The sequence below is a fragment of the Halictus rubicundus genome, chromosome 14 (genome assembly GCF_050948215.1).
Source record: "Halictus rubicundus isolate RS-2024b chromosome 14, iyHalRubi1_principal, whole genome shotgun sequence".
Taxonomy (NCBI): Eukaryota; Metazoa; Arthropoda; class Insecta; order Hymenoptera; family Halictidae; genus Halictus; species Halictus rubicundus.
In genome coordinates this window covers 11,152,812-11,170,427 of record NC_135162.1, presented here as the reverse complement: position 1 = coordinate 11,170,427, position 17,616 = coordinate 11,152,812, and the positions used below count along the sequence as shown (strand labels likewise).

General features: G+C 42.6%; 2 protein-coding genes across 2 annotated transcripts; one reads left to right on the top strand and one right to left on the bottom strand.

Annotated features, from left to right (window-relative positions):
- Positions 1 to 465: 465 nt before the first annotated feature.
- Positions 466 to 17,464, bottom strand: Oys (lysophospholipid acyltransferase 6). Its single transcript, XM_076800144.1, has 11 exons — positions 17,108 to 17,464; positions 5,044 to 5,189; positions 4,850 to 4,927; positions 4,152 to 4,243; positions 3,357 to 3,468; positions 2,939 to 3,074; positions 2,472 to 2,619; positions 2,188 to 2,393; positions 1,670 to 1,867; positions 1,408 to 1,559; positions 466 to 1,175 (listed from the first exon to the last, which is right to left on the bottom strand). Exons 1-11 carry the CDS (start codon positions 17,189 to 17,191, stop codon positions 1,025 to 1,027), a joined length of 1,503 nt encoding a protein of 500 aa, XP_076656259.1. The 5' UTR covers positions 17,192 to 17,464; the 3' UTR covers positions 466 to 1,024.
- LOC143360943 (hymenoptaecin) lies at positions 6,875 to 8,381 on the top strand. Its single transcript, XM_076800146.1, has 2 exons — positions 6,875 to 7,073; positions 7,277 to 8,381. The coding sequence occupies exons 1-2, from the start codon at positions 6,984 to 6,986 to the stop codon at positions 7,634 to 7,636; spliced, it is 450 nt and encodes a 149-aa protein (XP_076656261.1). The 5' UTR covers positions 6,875 to 6,983; the 3' UTR covers positions 7,637 to 8,381.
- Positions 17,465 to 17,616: the final 152 nt, after the last annotated feature.

Here is a 17,616-nt window from a genome sequence, read left to right as displayed (position 1 = left end):
AAAGTGTAGAATAGCCGCGATTTCGATGATCTTTTGACATGTTATACAACTCATGATTCCGAACAATCTTTTCCTGTACATACAAGGCATTCACTCGCTCAGTTTCCGACACATTCGCAAAAAACTGCCGCCACTAACACATTAAGTCAGAGTCGCCAGATCAAGACTTGCTCCACCCACTCTAATTTCCGCTTCTGCTGGCAGAGAGAGGGTAACTTTTTTCCCCTCGATTCGTGCTACCTCCCCTCATCTGGCGACCCTGCGTTAAAAATTCTGCCTATAATTGTGCGTCTGTAACTGCACGCGCGTCGGTATCGGCGCTCGCCGCTTCTCGTTTGTTTATAATTGATATTTAAATATCGAGATAAAAAGTATGTATATATATATATATATGTACGTTTCGATAAAAAAGCGGATTATCAAAAAACTAGTTGTTACTAATCAGTAAATAAATACTCGGGATCGTTTAAAATGATTAGCATTATTATTGCGTTTATTAAAAGTATAAAACTAAAATCGTAAGTGAAACTCTTCGACCCGAAACTGCGTAATGCGCCCTACGTGAATGTTTACAATCTATTACATCGTATCCTTAGTTTAACATTCGGAAGGAGAAACGAAGAAAAAGGAACCCGTCGAATGCCGAAGAACGCCACCGCCACGTCGCGTTCGCGTCTTCAACGTTCGAACGACGAAACATCTCGGCGTTTTCCCAACATACCCACAAGGCACTCATAAATATATGAAATACTCACTCGTATTACGTAAAACAATTAGACTTTTTACACTCTCGACATAGACTTTGTACCAGTAACACGTCATAACAGTAAATATATATATATATATATATGTATATTGTACGTATATGCATGTATATATATCTTTCTATATATAATATGTATATGTACATGCATATGTATATACAAATCCCGGTCTATATGCATGAGCACGTGTGCGTCAAAACATTCATAAAATATATGTTTCTCTCGCGACCGACGGTTTTCGGTCGCAGCGAAAACCCGGCTTACATAGTTTTCCGCGTAGTCCCGTTGATCAGTTTCTGTGTAGCGTTGCCCTCCTTGTCGGCGTTTTTGTCGCGCGATGGAATTTTCGGAAGACGAGGTGCCACGACTATTATAGCGAGACCCACTATGTGCGGGATGAGGTACAAATACCTAAAAGAAAAAACAGATTTTTTATTCAGTTTACACCTACACAGGCTCCGTTCAATTTTCAACGTGCACAGCTTTTGAACCAGTGAATTCCTAACATTAGAACTTGGGTTTTTCGCATTTCTCGTCAAAAACCACAGGATTACATATGAAAAAAGTTAAAAATTTCTGGGTTGCCATGGTGAAGTTTAACCGGATAACCTAATTAGTTAAGTCTTGTCTTCGTGCTACTTACAGGTACATTCGGACACTTGGTGCGAACTCCAAGAGTATAAAGCTCAATGTAATGTAGGCCATTAAGATTCGCGTCGCAGTGAACGTAAGCGCATCGTAGAGGAACTTCATCGCTTTGGCCCCCATGAAGTGCGGTCGAATATTACGACGACCCTGTTCCAACGAAAATGATTCGGTTCTTATCGATCCATAGAACTTGGGTCGACTTTGACCCGAAGTTACAAACGTTTCGTGCAAATCCTAATTTTCTGATTTCCACTTACCGTGCGCGATACCACAGTGAAGAAAGCCCCGTTGGCAAACGTCATGTAGTAGCCAGGGTAAAATCCGTGCCACAGCGCAGAGAGAGCGTACGTGTATACGAGCTTATTATGTTTGACTCTCTCGTACACAAGAGATCTGAGCCACCTATTGGTCCCTTTGTTCCAGTGCTCGATGCTGTCTCTCAGACTCAAAGACATCTTAAATTCGAAATAACCATGTAAACAACGCTAATAGTCAGCATCTGAGTGTTCGTTGATTTTTGAAGACCGATTTTAAAAACGGGTTCTAGTGGGTAAGCCAATTTCTAAGTTCTAAGTGGTTTTTAAATTTAATGTTAGATCCGCTCTTAGTGCGACCGAGCTGCCCTCTTCAGGAGGGCAAGACTTGGCATGGATTTGGCATGGAATTGCAACTGGAACTTTGCGCTCGACCAGTTTTGGTGACAAATTCACGGCGAATTGCTTACTGGGGTGTTATTTGAAACAATATATTTCAAACAGTATAATAGAACAACTACCTCGAAACCGTAAACATCCACGTTAGAGAGCAGGTCCCATTTGGCCCGTCCTTTTTCGTCCAGGCCGGCGTAGCCGATGCCCGAATTGTTGCAAATGGCGTCCGCGAAGACCCACGCGTGGTAATACTTGAGCCGCACCAGCATGGTCGCGATCAGCAGGAACCACATCTTCTGGACTACGCTCGTGTTCTTTAGGAAGTCATCATCTGTGGGCGAAACGATACTTCGTTAGAAATTGAGCCGGTCGCGTGAACGCTGAGAGGACAGACATCGGTAACTCGCACCTTTCAGCTTCTGGATCGGGTAGCTCGGAATGAAAGTGACGAATATAGCGGCGAACAGCAAGCTCGCTACCACCTTCTTCACCACGACCAGAACCGGCGAGGGTTCCAGGACTATTTCGCTGTAGTGGCCGGAATTCTTGTCGCAGCCCTGAAGAGAACATTTTATTACTGTTCAACGAGAACCTGTTAGCGATTTCGGGGCTGGGCACATTTCATTCGAAATAACTACCCAGTCAGCCAAATTCCGCCAACATCGCGCCAGATTTGTGCGACACGACCGCGGTTGGTCTGCCCATCCAGCGTCGCCAGATGAGGGGAGGGGAAATTAGGGTGGGGGAACAAGTCTCGATCTGGCGACGCTGTATCTGTTTCCGCAACCTGGCGCAATATTGGCGGCAGAGCCTGCTGACAGACTTTTATCATCTCTCAGACTTCTCTAATTATGTTAATTACGAATTTGCGTTTACCGTTAATGGTTTCGGCGAGGTGAGCTTGTGTCCCTGAATGAACTCCATGTAATCGTGGTACAATATCACCGGGCCGGCCATCAGAGCTTGAAAATGGAAGACGTAGCTAAAGTACTCCAAAGTGGTGGGCATCTTTCTAAAATGAATCATGCGTAACAGCGTTTATCGTAGCTTACAATAGCGTGAGATGATGAACGTGAGTCAGTTGGTGCAACGAGCGATGCGGTTCGAGTAAATATGAATGAAACTCGCATGATTACACGGCCGGCCGAACGGAGAAGCGCGACGACCGGCGGCGTAACGGCCGTTTACGATCGTGCATGCGACCTACGCTTTATAGTCATACGATTAGGGTAGTGATGCGGGTGGGACGGGCCGCCGTCGCCGCCGCGCCGCTCGAAGAAGATGTGAAACTCACTTCACGGCTTGGTGACGCTGCGTCGGCGTGAGATCCTCCTCGCTTTGCGATAATCCGTCGTGTATACTGTATGCAAGGCTGGTTACCTTTTGCGTTATAACCATCAGCGGCCCTGTAACGCATACCATTTACCGTGTGAACCTGCAAGCTGCCTCGTTAAACTCCGTTCGCCCCAGCAACCATACACCACGCGTAAACGTGCAACAGGGTATACGCAAACAGTAGGAAGAAAGCGGGGCTCTCGGCTTGCATAATTTCAAGATTCACTTAATGCGCTTACCTGCCAGAAACGCGTATTACTTTCGAACCAGTGAATTCCTAACATTAAAGCTTGGACTCTCGCTTGGCGTTCTCTCGTCGAAATTTACAGGATTGCATTTAAAAAAGTTAAAAATCTCTGGGTTGCCAAGGTGAAGTTTACACTATTTTACCCTCTTTTCGATTAAATTAAATGATCAGAAAGGGCTTTTATTAGGGAAAAATGATCAGTTATCATTATTACGTTCTTTACCAATAGATCCAGAAATTTTTCATTATGCATCCGCACTGTAGTTGTAATAAAAAGAAACAAGTATTTCTTTAATTTTGCGAACCGGTGCAAATAAATTTAACTCTCCTACGAAATATCACCTCTGTTGGCCTTGCCCTTGTTCTAACAGTGTTTACATATCTAATTGTAATATCAAATCGGCGGTCTGGATGAAATGTTTGACCGCCGACACTTGATACTCGGCGCAGTAAATGAAATTGAATTCTCGCGTGACGATCATCCGGATGCAGTGCACGCGTACTTACCAGTGATATCAAGAGTGTACGAGCCGTAATTGTACATCTGTCGATGGTAATGCACGCACGATAAATAGAACAGCGCAGTCGTCAGTACAACCCTGAAACATGTTGTCAGAATGATGGTTCATTTTGAGTAGGTTCAAGGAACGATCTCGTTGATCGTTGTGTACCGAGAATGCAACACGCGATAGATTACATCACAGCATTGCGGTATCGCCGCGCGTAAATACTAGTGATGGGTGCGAATCTTTTTTAGAACAACTATTGGACATATGGAACTAGTCCTTTTAGTTAAATTCTTCTTATTATTTATTGTATAATATACAAAACTTCTCAACAGCTTCAACAGTGTAAGCATTGTTGGCACAAAAATCGAAAAATTTGGTGTCTACTCGATAATTGTCCGAAACACGGGTCTGCCCAGGGACAATTATCGGAAAGTGTATCGTAAAATTTCTAAAATAACTCTTATTTTTGGCCCCTGGTCAATAGGCTTCCCCGAACGGTTGTTCGCAAGAAGAAATGATCAGAATCGTTGATTCACGATTGGAATTGCTATTGCTGCGAAAAGATTCGCTGAAATAAACCTCTAATCGTGAATCAGAGATATTTTAAAGTTACTGAATAATCGCTGGGCGGATAACGCGTTAGCGATCAGCGCTTCTTATGAGTCGCGCGATACACAATGATTAAGATTGACTTGCCTTTGTATAATGTGAGGACTCAGCGTGCGCATCGCTATGTAACATAATGCGGGAAGGCCTGCAAGATGTATCGTCTGCCTGAAAATATACGACTTATTTTAGAGCAACACGGCCTCTGGTTTCGTGAACGTTCTCGAACGGACTGCCTCCCAAGCAATTAACCAATTTTCTTAATTGTAGACTGATCGACTTACTTGCCGAAGCAGAAGTAGCCGAGCGCGAAACCGATGATAAGACCAAAAGCATGCCTGGTGGCTGGTGTGACTTTGCGCGGGCTAAGGAATGTTCTCAAAACACCCGCCAAAAACAGCGCCGTGAACTGTGTCAGCACAAAGTTCATCTAAAACAAAAATCGAAACTCATTCCACCTGCGTCAACATTTCGACTCCAATGAAAACGATCCTGAGTGTCGAGGGGGACCTGTCCCATTTTTCCTTTTCAAAAAAGCAACTCTATCTTCGGCTAAATTTCCGAAAATCGGTCGAACCCGATTCAGCTGAAATTTGGTAAACAGCCCCATTTTGTAATAAAAACATGTTTCCCAAAAGGATTTTTGGCGACTCTGAAAAATTTTGTTATCATGGTAATATCATTTCCTACCTTACCGAATAAAATTTCGCCCAATTCAACATTCCAGCAACTTTTAACCCGCAGAATCCATTGACCTTATAAAGTGCCTTGTACAGTGAACACTGTGATTAGTAATTGGCGACAATAAAACAGCTATGTATGACTGTGCAATATTTATATAATAGTTTGTCGTATCACCTAAATTAACCCTTGTTAAGTTGATAGTGAAAAACTTTACCATCATTCTTTTAAGAGAACGATTGATTTTCGACCCATGGCTCCTTTTGCGCTTTTTATTCTCGTGACGAATGGAATACGATGCAATCCCCAAAAAAATATTGACCTTTTGACCTTGAAATTCAAGTCGTATAATTTCTTTACACCTTGTAAAGTTTACAATTTGTTTACACAATCGTTTCGCCTATTGGCAAACAGCTTGATTCTTCCGGGGAGACTGCGTCCTCGGGGAAGAACAAGAATAATCTACATGCAGCGTACGCGAATGACAGCAGATACGATTAATTGTTATCTGCGCGTCTGGGCGCATAATAACTGTCAAACGGTCCGTGACGTTTCTCGAGCGAACGGAACGTGCGAGCACGGCGTCTGGGAGACATAAAAATTCTGGGGAGTCCCGCTTCCCAGGGAATCCCTTGATCGATCGTGAAAAATGAATGAGCGCGCTTTGTCATTACCGTCGGTGCCATTGTTTCCCGGCGTGGTTCATAATACACCGTACGTGTTGAATAAATTCGCACCTTTTTCCCACATGTCTAAACATATGAACGGACGTGTACTTTACCTATTACAATAATATGCACATAAAATTACCTAGCACAGCAACAGGAGAACCATTGTAGATTAATTTATGCGTACTGTACGTGTGCAAATATCTTTCATGTTAAATTAGCTATTTATGGTAATATTATGTTACTTTATATTCAAGCATTATTCGTTATGTTTCCTGTTCACAATATAATTGCCAACATTTTATTAAATCTGTATGTTTGATTTATCTATCTATATAACAACCTCTGCGGAATACTGACCACTTGACACCATTCAAAATTACTTTGTCAAAGTCAAAGAAGATATTCTGGTTACGCGAGACACCCCGTACAGTAGAATGAATCGTAAACCTATTCCAGGTGTCCGGAGGATGACGTTTTCAGCCACCAAATCGAATGAATCAATCACAATCAGTCCCAAATTAGTTGAACGTTTTGCTCAACATTTGTAATTAGTTCGAGGTCAATGACAAGTGTCGCGAGCTCGAGGAGAGTGACGTGTGCGCGTCGAGTCGAGCAGCGCACAATGATCTCGGGTGACCCGGCACGGGGAGTTCCCCGGAGCTCGAGCACAAGGGAAAAACGATAAGGAGCCGTCGGTGATCCCCCGACGAAGATGTCACAAAAGAAACTAAACGATCAGTTCCTCTATCGGGTCCGTATATAAGCCCGGGATTCTGCAGAGTCTGGCATCAAACAGTTCTCTCAGCTCGACTCGAGTACATTCGGAATCATTTCCTCAACTGTTCGAAGAGAATCAACAAACGCCGTCAACAATGAAGTTCGTCAGCCTCGCACTGGTCCTTTTCTGCGCAGTCGCATATGCTGCTGCTCAAGCTGAACTCGAAGAGCCACGGGAAGATTACGTGAGTAACACAGTCTTTTCGACTTGTTGATCTCCATTCATCCCCATTTATTCTTTGTCTTCTTAACATTTGAAACAAGAATAAGTTAAATTCGACTTCTGTTTCCTTGGCTCTATTCATTTCCTATTCTTAATATCAGAAAGAAGAATCATTTAAATTGGACCTCCGTTCGCACTATCCTCCACCGTAAAATTCTCTTCCAGATCCCGGCCCGTTTTAGGCGGCAAAGCAACAACAAGGGGTCGGTCTCTGTCCAAGCGACGAAACCGATGAGCGGCCCAGACCGTCGGCCATCCGTGGACGTCAACTACAATCAACGAGTCTTCGACAGAAACGGCGCGACTGCTGACGCCTATGGAGGACTGAACATTCGGCCTGGACAACGGCCGCAACCGCACATTGGCATCCAAGCCGAACGTACTTACAGGAACGGTTTCGTCAGAGGATTCGGCCAAGTTGAACGTGGCCAACGGGGTCGACCATCGCCCACCATTGGGGTCTCCGGTGGATTCAGATTCAGACGAGACGTTGACGTCGAGCTGGAGGACCAGGAACAATACTAGACCCCTAGATCGTGATCCACGTACACTTGATCCAACGAGGTGAGTCAGTATGCCGTGCGTCGTTAGTTAACCATTTTTTCATCGCATTACCACGTGCATTTGTTTACCTTTACCGACTCGCCTCGTTGGACCAAGTGTAGAGACTCCCTAGAGAATCCGCCATTAATCGTCTGCAACTCCATCTTGCGACGAAGGAGAAGGGAAAGTTGACTTTCTAACGCATTTGTATACTCGGATTCGGACTGCTTCTTTTTTTTTTGACTGGGAGTCCTTCGTGTTGGCTAACGTCGAACAAACTTCCTCAGATTGAATGTCTAAATTTTTAGCTAATTCTAATGTCATTGCTTCTAGTGTTTAACAGTGTCGTACTCTTCGGAGCGTTGCATTTATTGTCGAGGCTATGTATTACTTATGTGTTGTTAACAGTTGCATTTATTACAACGCGTGTTCAGCCTTTGAGGATTAGCGTTCTCTGGTAGAAATTGTTATTCGAAATTAACTTTAGGTATATTTATTTTTGTGTAATAGTTGGGCTTCTTATAAATTGTAGTTTGAACCTCAAAGGATTAAGAACATCTTAGTCTATAGAAATGTTTGTAGTTTGTAATAATTCGAAAAGAACATTATGCATAATAATATTATAACTATACTGAGATTATTATTCTTGAACTCTTGAGACAAGAATGAGCACCATGTACTTAAAACTTACGAATAAATAACTGCTGAAACAAAATAATGAAATAAACCTTGGTTGTATTTTATTCGCATCAAAATTATAATAAGAAAAGAAAAAAGATCTCTACCCCAAACGGTCAAGAATAACGCCTAAAATAAAATATTGGAAAGTTTGTTCGTTCTGTTTTAAAAAATTGTACAACACCCAGACGGTGTTCTGAAGTTCCTAACCGAATTAGGACTTTGTTAATGGGAGCAAAAACGTGCTTAATTGTTCGAAGTCGGCGTTCGTCTTGACAAGAAAACTCTGCCACCATTACGTCATTCGAGTAACTGTTACGAGTAAAGAATGCGGTTGAAGAGACCAAGACTTTATTTATAAGAGCTCCGCACAATCCAGTACCGTTACGCTAATTTCTACAGTGTATTGACTTAACGGCTAGAGCCAGTTGAAGCAACAAACTCCTGGACAGTCCTGCCTCCTGTATTTGCATCCCCTGGGATTCACAACGGAGAGCAAAATGACAGGGTATCACCCCGCGGTAGCGGATAGTTCCGGGACAATTATAGGCTAGATATCTCGGACACTTATCGAGTAGAGACTGTATTTATATCTCGCCGTGCAACGATACCAATTGACAGCATGATTATCGGTTGCATTTCATTCTCAGGAAGAAATTCCCTTTCAGCGTGCAAGATCTTTCACCAGGAAATTCTTGTGGTCAGTGAACCGTGATAACGACGAGCAGCGAAAAAATTACTCGCGTGATTAATCCTGTAATCGTGTGCAGATTTTCCCTTTGTCGACGTTGCAGCTCTTTCACGATTAACTGGTTATCGAGAGCGAACTGTGCGCTGATTATAGCGCGCGTTATCACTCGGCGAACACCGCCTTTATATCATTCGAATCTATAATTATAAGTGTCAGTTGCTTATAATGTTGGCATAACTAAAAGGAAATGTCATTCCACATTTTACACACAATCGAAATTTACACACACATGAATTTTAAACAGAGATCAATATATACAAATCTCATTTCAATTCAATAGCACTTTCATTTCTCGGGTTGCGCAACGATTCTCTGTCTGGAACGAAGTACATAAATTCTAGCCATTTTCATTTCATTTTCGTTTTTCGCGAGCCTAACTTGTAGTTTACAACCCCTTGATTACGAATTTCCAACAGTAACCGTCAAATTTCCAACCCTAACCGGCAATTTTCAATCCTAACCGCGAAATTTCCAACCCTAACCGGCAATTTCCAATTCTAACCAGGAACTTTCAATTTTAACCGGGAAATTTCCAGCCATAACCGTGAAGTTTCCAACCTTAACCGGCAATTTTTGATTCCAACCTGGTAAAAACCTCGTGAACAGAGTAAACATTTATCTGAATGCAAAGAAGATGCATGCAATGATAATTTCCGCGTACTAAACGAAAGGACGACATCTCTCGGTTTGCATGCGGATCAATTGCAGCGTTATCATTAGTTACACAAACTTACGATACGTGCAGACTTCTCGTGTAATGGGATTTTCTGTCTGCCGTTCTGTCTTACCGGTATAGATAGAAATAGCCCCTCGCTCTAGCGCGCCCTATTCGAATAGTATAGTCAGATCAACTTCGTTCATGCGAAACCGTCGTACGACAAGCAGTTATTATAACTAGGCCATTCATATAATAAGAATTCACCTAATTCTCCCCGCCACTTACGATATATGTCCACAACACGGGTCTACCCAGGGACATATATCGGCTAAGAGATACTATTCTTTGATACTCTGTCAAACGTAGAAAAGGACAGCGAAGCTCGAGTAACCTCGGTCGCCGAGGAGTGTAACATAATACGGGTCGGGTGTATCGGTGTGAGACCAGGAGACTACTACTAATCCAATAACAAAACTTCTTTATTTTCATTATTTTTTTCATGGGACTTTCACCATCATATTCGTGGCATTTTTTTACTGAGAATGATACCAAATGTGATATAATTCCAATCATATTTACTTGTGTAATGAACGATGAAAGTGAACAGTGTAGACTCGATGTTTTCAGTGGAGTAGAATTCAATCATGTAGATTTTCACGCGGAGAAAAAACGATGAGTGCCAATTAACAGTAGCCGCTGTACAGTTAACACGTATCGTCCCCTAAATAATCTCGTATCAATATCGATGTGTTTCGCAGCGAGGGATCAGGATGAGCCAGCCAGTCATTTGACACGATATGTAGTCGGCCCACAGCACAGAGGCCAATGATCTCTGCGCATTTGCTCGCAGCTACGCACACCGTGACCTATGTCCGTCGCGTGCACTATTTCACCGAATCAACTTAGTTTACAAAACAAATCGCGCTTCGACTAATTGCCGTGTCATCATGATCAGCGTGAATCCTTGTCACGTGAAAAAAAAACACTCACATTGAAAGACTCATGCTCATTAGCCTATTGCGAAAGAGTTATGAATCATTCAAAAGGACGAACTCAATTAGATCTGGATTATACTAGCCTGCGGACTTTTACACGGTGACAAAATGCACCGATTCGCAAGATACAAATAAACATTGACCTTAATCGATATTAATGTCCTGTCCATTTTATTTCATTCGAACGGTGCAAATTGGATTTAATGAGGAATATGTTATTCAAAAATTTTACAGTATTAACCATTTTTTCCCCGCATGATTACCACTCGTGGGGTAAGACCGCCGTGTATGGAATATCGGTCTGTCTTCTTCGTTTTTTTTTTTCGCAACAGCCGTTGGGAAAAACAACACTGTTTTTACAGAATATCTGCAGAGATATTGCTACTATTTTAAGGCCTGTCGTGGTGGACGGCCGCGCGAAAGAGCAACGAGACAAATATACCTGAGCAACGTATTGCTGGTATATGACTGTGCTGGTTATAACTGGATGACTGGCCGGAGTGGCGAGAATATTCCCGTAGATATTTGCTACCCAGAGGTTCGAATGAAGGGGAAAGCGCGATCGGTGCTGCCAGCGAAAGTTGATTCGATCCTCTCCCCGTTAAGTGTGCGTTCGGGTTTCTCATTTTCCGACGCGATTAGACCTACCGAAAGAATGTCTAAAAATTGACAAAAACGGCCTTGAAAACAGGGACACATACCCCCCCCCCCGAACAAGTTGAAATCCGTAAGTGAAAAATGAGCTTGTTCCGTTGCACACGGCCGGTTCTACGGAAGGATAAGAACAAACAAAAACGGAAGTAGTCTAATAGCATCACCCGTTAGACGAAGGCGTACCAGAGGCCAAGCTTAAGTGCACGTACACCGAACAGACAAAGTGATCTTCTTCGAGTACGGTGTGCGTAGCAAAAAGGGCTTTACCATATTTGCGACTCGACTTGTCCGTTAGCAACAGCACAGTACAACAATAATATTGGATGGTTGCTAAAGTTCGTGACGGATTTGAAGGTGTATTGGGTTGGAAGGGGAAACATAATTAAATGTCTATGTAGCTCCTGCATCTTGCAATAAATTCGGACAATTTTTACTTTACTTATTTAATATTATATTTACTTTCTTATTCAGTTGTGTAATCGAGGAATTATTTTGAAGTCGCATCGTGCATGCTGGTCGGAAGCTAAACGACCTTCAGGGGCAACAAGTGGAAATTTGCAGGCTAATGGAACGTTTTCTTAGACAATGGATTCTTTAAGACACCTGAGCTCCGAAGCACTGCTTATCTCAGTCCGATATCTAGTCAGTTCGAAAGTGGGCGTGGTAAATACGAGCACAAGGATCGCTGATTCCAATTACATCCGAGCATGAAGTCACTAGGTTTATACACGTAATAAAGAGGTTATAACGCACTAGGCCTTGCGTATAGCTTCGGAGAACTATTAGTTCTACTACATCTATTGATATATACTGTGATATACTAATCGGAGATGGCATGATTCAGACACGCTCGGCGAATTAGTTTTTTCATCTGTCTATTACGATTCCAGTGGCTCGAGTAACGGTTTGCGAGCGATGCGTGGCCTCTTTATCAACGGCTAAAAAGTCCAAGGAAACAAAACGGAATCCTAGTCGCGCCGGTTCTCGAAAATAGAGGGCACCGGGCTTTTTGTCACGGATTCTTCGAGTTACAATACAAGTTTAGCAACCGACACATTCCTTCCGGAGCGATTCACCTCGCGCTGTACTGCGTCTCGATTACAATCACAGGAACCGATTTTTCTGTTTCGCCGAGTAAACAATGTGCATCGTTGTGAACCGATCTGGAGGCGAGGTCAGAACCGCAAAAACTTGTCTATCTTTCCCGCGAACGATAACGCCGAATATATTTTCTCCGGGACAATAATATTGTTGGTTTCATAAGTGGATTATTTAATCGCAAATATTATAATTGGATGTCGTTTCGACCTCTTACGTATCGCTTGTCGCTTCTATTCAAGGATCCGTTTAATGAATGGTGTACCAGCAAAAAAGAACGGCTGATTAACGAACGTAAGAAGCATTGGAAAAACCAATTTTCAAAGGCCGAGAATTACGGTGAGGGTCCCAATTACTGTATCCTATATTAATTATACCTATTTTTAAAGCATAATAAATATTGAAAAAGATATATATATATATTAATTGATTTTAATATCTCTTTTTTAATATTCATTATGCTTGAAAAATAAATATAATTTAGGCACTTACCCTATATTGTCTTTGGCGGTAACATAATATCTTCCCACAAGAAGTAACTGCAGCCACGAGAAAGAAAGATGCGAAACATTCTGAAACGTCGGAGATTATGTTTGATCGAAGAATCGATGTAAGGTTAAACCGCGTGCACGGCTTATAAATTGCATGCGGATCAAAGGATCAATGGAAGGTACAACCGATAGTTCGAGCGACAGAAATGCAAGCAACGTGAACAATATAGATATACACACATGTATATCCCTTCCCAGCATTTCTACATCGAATTACTTTTGCTGCCGTTCGAATAACTACGGCCGCCACAGTGGTCTGAGAACGCGAATTTACTGGCCCAAAACTCAAAATGTCATTGAAACTCTCGAAAAGTTGGTGATCAAGTGTTTTCGAGGTCACTGACAACGAATCTGACACCGAAAATTGAAAATTCAAAATGGCGGAGAATCTTGAAGTGACTCACAGTGGGCTACTGTTGGTCTATTAGAAAATTGCCGGTAAGTTAGGTTACACGAGCGCAACCGTGAAAAAGAATGTACATTTGCACATGCGTGACGTAAGACAGGTTAAAGCATATCTTCGTTTATTTCTTCCCAGTCAATGGGAACAACTACAAAAAAGAAACTCGTAATTTACGACTATCCGTACAGCAAAAAAATAGTTATACACGAAAAGAAGGCCAAGAACGTGAGTTTTTTAAGCTAATCTTAATTTAGGTAAACGAGCGGTGTCTTCGGAACGTTATCGATTACGTTGACAGGCTTACAAAAAGCTTGACTGGGTCAAACCGAATGATTAATTATTGCCACTATACAGATAACGGTTATCAATTTCAGATAAAGACAATCGCCTAAGCATAATCATAGGTTTCATTCGTGACGTTGGTTTTAACTGTTCGCGTCGCAAATTGAAAGAATGAATGACCCGAGGGGTGAGCGAAAGATAAAACCCCGGTGCGAGAAGTGCTTCGAAGCAGCACCTGTTGAAAATTGAACCATTTAACAGGTACAAAAACCATGCCCGTTACTCGTAACTACGAGCCAATTTTCTGGGAGCAATTGCCCTCTTGCAACCGGTTGAACGATTCCGACTATGGCACCGGGTAGTACGTAATTATGATTTACATACTGCGCCGTACACTCGGCGAATTCGAAAACAACTCTATAAGTATTATAATTATTTCTCGTTAAGCTTATCAGCGTGGAATATAGGACTAGGCGAGCTCGTTCGAATATTGAATTAAGTGCTGCCATCAAGTCGAAACACTTGAAACAATAATATGTATGAAGTTCTTAATATTCGAGGGTTATTCCAGCTTAAAATGACCTAGCCGTTTTCTTGGCCGTTTGTACTGTTTTCTTCGGAATGATACGCATAATGGTAACATGCCATTTGGAAGAAAAAAGTGCAACCGATCTTTACAACTACGTATAAAAAAAATTGCTCTCCGTAACTTTTTTTCTGTCTGCAAGAAACACCGAATTACAGTCCAGTATAGATTCACCTTGCATCGAACGAGACGGTGTCAACAAACGTACAGAGTCCACACGATATCCTAACTCATAGATTGACAACTAATCTTCTAGTTCTTTAGTTATTGTGCACGCTTTATTTCGCAGAGAATCAAGACAAAATATTGCTGAATTTGTAGCTGGAGATATTTTCTAGTGCGCGCTGCTCTCGGTTTCATCCAGAAAACTTATCCAATGGCATAAAAATGCTTGGATTCCAAGGGCATACACATTGTCAATTTTTGGCCTACTTCTATCGCTTATATTACCAAATATTTGCATAATCTCGGCAGCTCCCGACCAGCGCGCGAACCTTCCTCTTTCGAATGGGCCCTTCACCAGCGACAAAATATTCTCATACAAGGACGAAAACTTGAGGCACGTAAAACCATTTTTCGCCTATTTTTGTCGGTAATGTGGTCACCCTACCTTATCGCGAATCTACGAAGACCGAGCCCTTAAGGTTCGGTTCTCCTATCCGCGCAACCAGCGTTCATCGTAAACACTGGTTACTCGCGCGTAACCAATCCACGTTGCGTTCGCGTTTTCCCAACTGTTGCATCTGATGCATCCTATATGTACATGCATGTACACATGTATAGTTGAAATGGTCGTCCAATGCGCTCACCGGTGATTCTATTTCCAGCGAACTCCTATCCATTTGCGCAGATATGATTACCGGTTGTACGAATTTCTTACGCGTACCCTAACTCTTCGTAGCGGTTATCGAAACGTTCATCGACAGTCGTTCGATGAAAATTCACGTGGATATCGTAGCCGAGATAAACGCCTAATGGCGCGCAAGTAAATAAAGTTCGACCTTCGAACGATAGGAAGTTACTTCCAACTAGGGAAAGTTTAATATTCATTATACTTTCAAAATAGCTATAATTAACATAGGTACAGCAATTAGTACCTCCACAGTGACTCGGTCCCATACCCTACTTTCACGCATCATAGGTAAGCTATCTAGGGTTAAGACGTTTGCTATAGCCGAAGCTGAAGAATTTCATACTCGCCCTATCACTTGAAAAAGGAAAGTTCCACAAGTCCTCGGGCATCAACTATAGCGATTAGCCGATAAAATCTCACAGCATATCTATGATTCAGTAAAGCAGATTTTCTCCGATCTAAGCAAACATCTTGAACTGATAATTTGGCAACAGTCGACTCGATGATTCCCGATAAGAGTAATGGCGCAATAGTACATAACTCCGAGCGTAAAAATTCGTACACGTAATCGTGTGTGTGTATTACGTAAAAATGGTGGATACTGGAAATCAAGTTCCATTACGGTATCACCCTTTAATTATCACGGGCGCCTACGAAGCACCTATTACGGCAGAAACGGTGATGCATGGTGATCGCGTTTATGATCGAACGCGACTGGTGGGAGGCACAATGTAGAGAGACTACGCGAAAGAGATTTCAATGACGATGTTTATATCTGTCCCACGCGCGTACACCGTGCATAAGTTGCAACACACACACACGCACACGTACACTGATCGTTCTAACGTACACGGGTTAACCGTTCAAATCTCCGGGCAACCAATTGTCACGTCTTTTGCCATCGAACGCACCGCAACGTCCTTTTCACCGGAGAAACACGTCGGTAAGTTCATGATCGTAACGAAAGAACGTGGAAAGCCATAAGCGGCGGGCCTTAACCTTGACTGCTGTCACGAGGATGTAAAGGGCAGCCACAGTCTACCATTCAGCGGACAAAAAATTCGAAGCGCGAGATCCAAAAAGTTTTGTACATCGCGGAATGTACTTTCGAAAACTAGGCCACGGTTTTCGCTGAATACAATTTGTCCTTGAAATTGATACTCGAAGTTCAACGCATTAACAGCACTTTTCAGAGGCAGATTATTTTCCTCTGAACTCGGTACTGTAGAACCTTCGAAACGAGTAAACAATTTCGCGTGAAATATTTCTCAACTTTTTAAAAAATTCGAATCAATAAGACTGAAAATTATTTATAAGATACCAAAAAAAAAAAAACTGTAATATTTACTTTTACAAAAATGTTATTCTGGAGGAAATTATTTCTTTCAAGCATTTCCGATAAACCGACAACAGGAACTTTTTGCAATAAAATTCTATATTTTGTTCCCATCAAATGACAGATACTTGTACGCTCTTTGAGAAAGTGTTCGGGGTCTCGGACCGAAATTGGTTCGGGAGTTGATTTACGAGACCTGTCAAAATGACGGGTTCTAATATTTTTAAATTGCGAATACTGAGATTGTAAAAACGCATCCACGAGCAATGATTTAACAAACTGATTTCTTTGGGTATATATTATTATAAAAAAATGGCTACAAACTTTGATACATTCGATACATTCATGTTATTTTCATATAGTAATGTAAAATAGTCGTTCCTAGTGCCTCGTAAACCTAGTGTTAATTTAGTCCCGGAAATCCTGGTAAGCATGGAACACTGTGCGTCGCACCGAGCCGATAGGATACTTTAATAGGAGCGTTAAAAAGTTTCGATCGGCGCGCCCTCGTTTTTTCGGCCGGTCACCGGACAAAAATAGGGGGCGAAAGTGTCATCACGGGGGAGAGTTACAGGTAACCGGAAACATCTCTCTCGAGATATTCTCACCTGGTCGATCGGTATATTGAAGAAGTCCGCCAACCAGAAGAAGGTGCGGGAACCGTCGTAGTAATCTTCCACCGGCACGGTCATTGTCAACGATCAAAGAATCGGATAAATTGGACAGGCGCTCGCGCGCGCGCAGCACACCACCGTAACCGTTTCTAGTGACTCTCGGGCGTACTGCATGAAACGCACGCGGCCGTCAGGAGAGACCACGAGTCCGCTACGCTCTGCTCGATTTCACTCCCTCGAGGGAGAATGATCGTTAGGAACGCGTCGAATTCTCACAAGCTACGACAGCGATGACGCCGTCGACGACGGATCATGAAATGCAGCGCCGCTACGTTCCGCGCCGGCTAACAAACCTGCCGGCACTCAGGGCCGTATCCACAAGTGGCATGATCAATCGCACACGTGATGGAGACTGTTGATCTCTCCTAACGCCCACACTTTTGCTTTTCGCCCTGTTCGCGTCTCTGCGCCGAACATAGTCTGCCCGTGAATGGTGCCCTGTG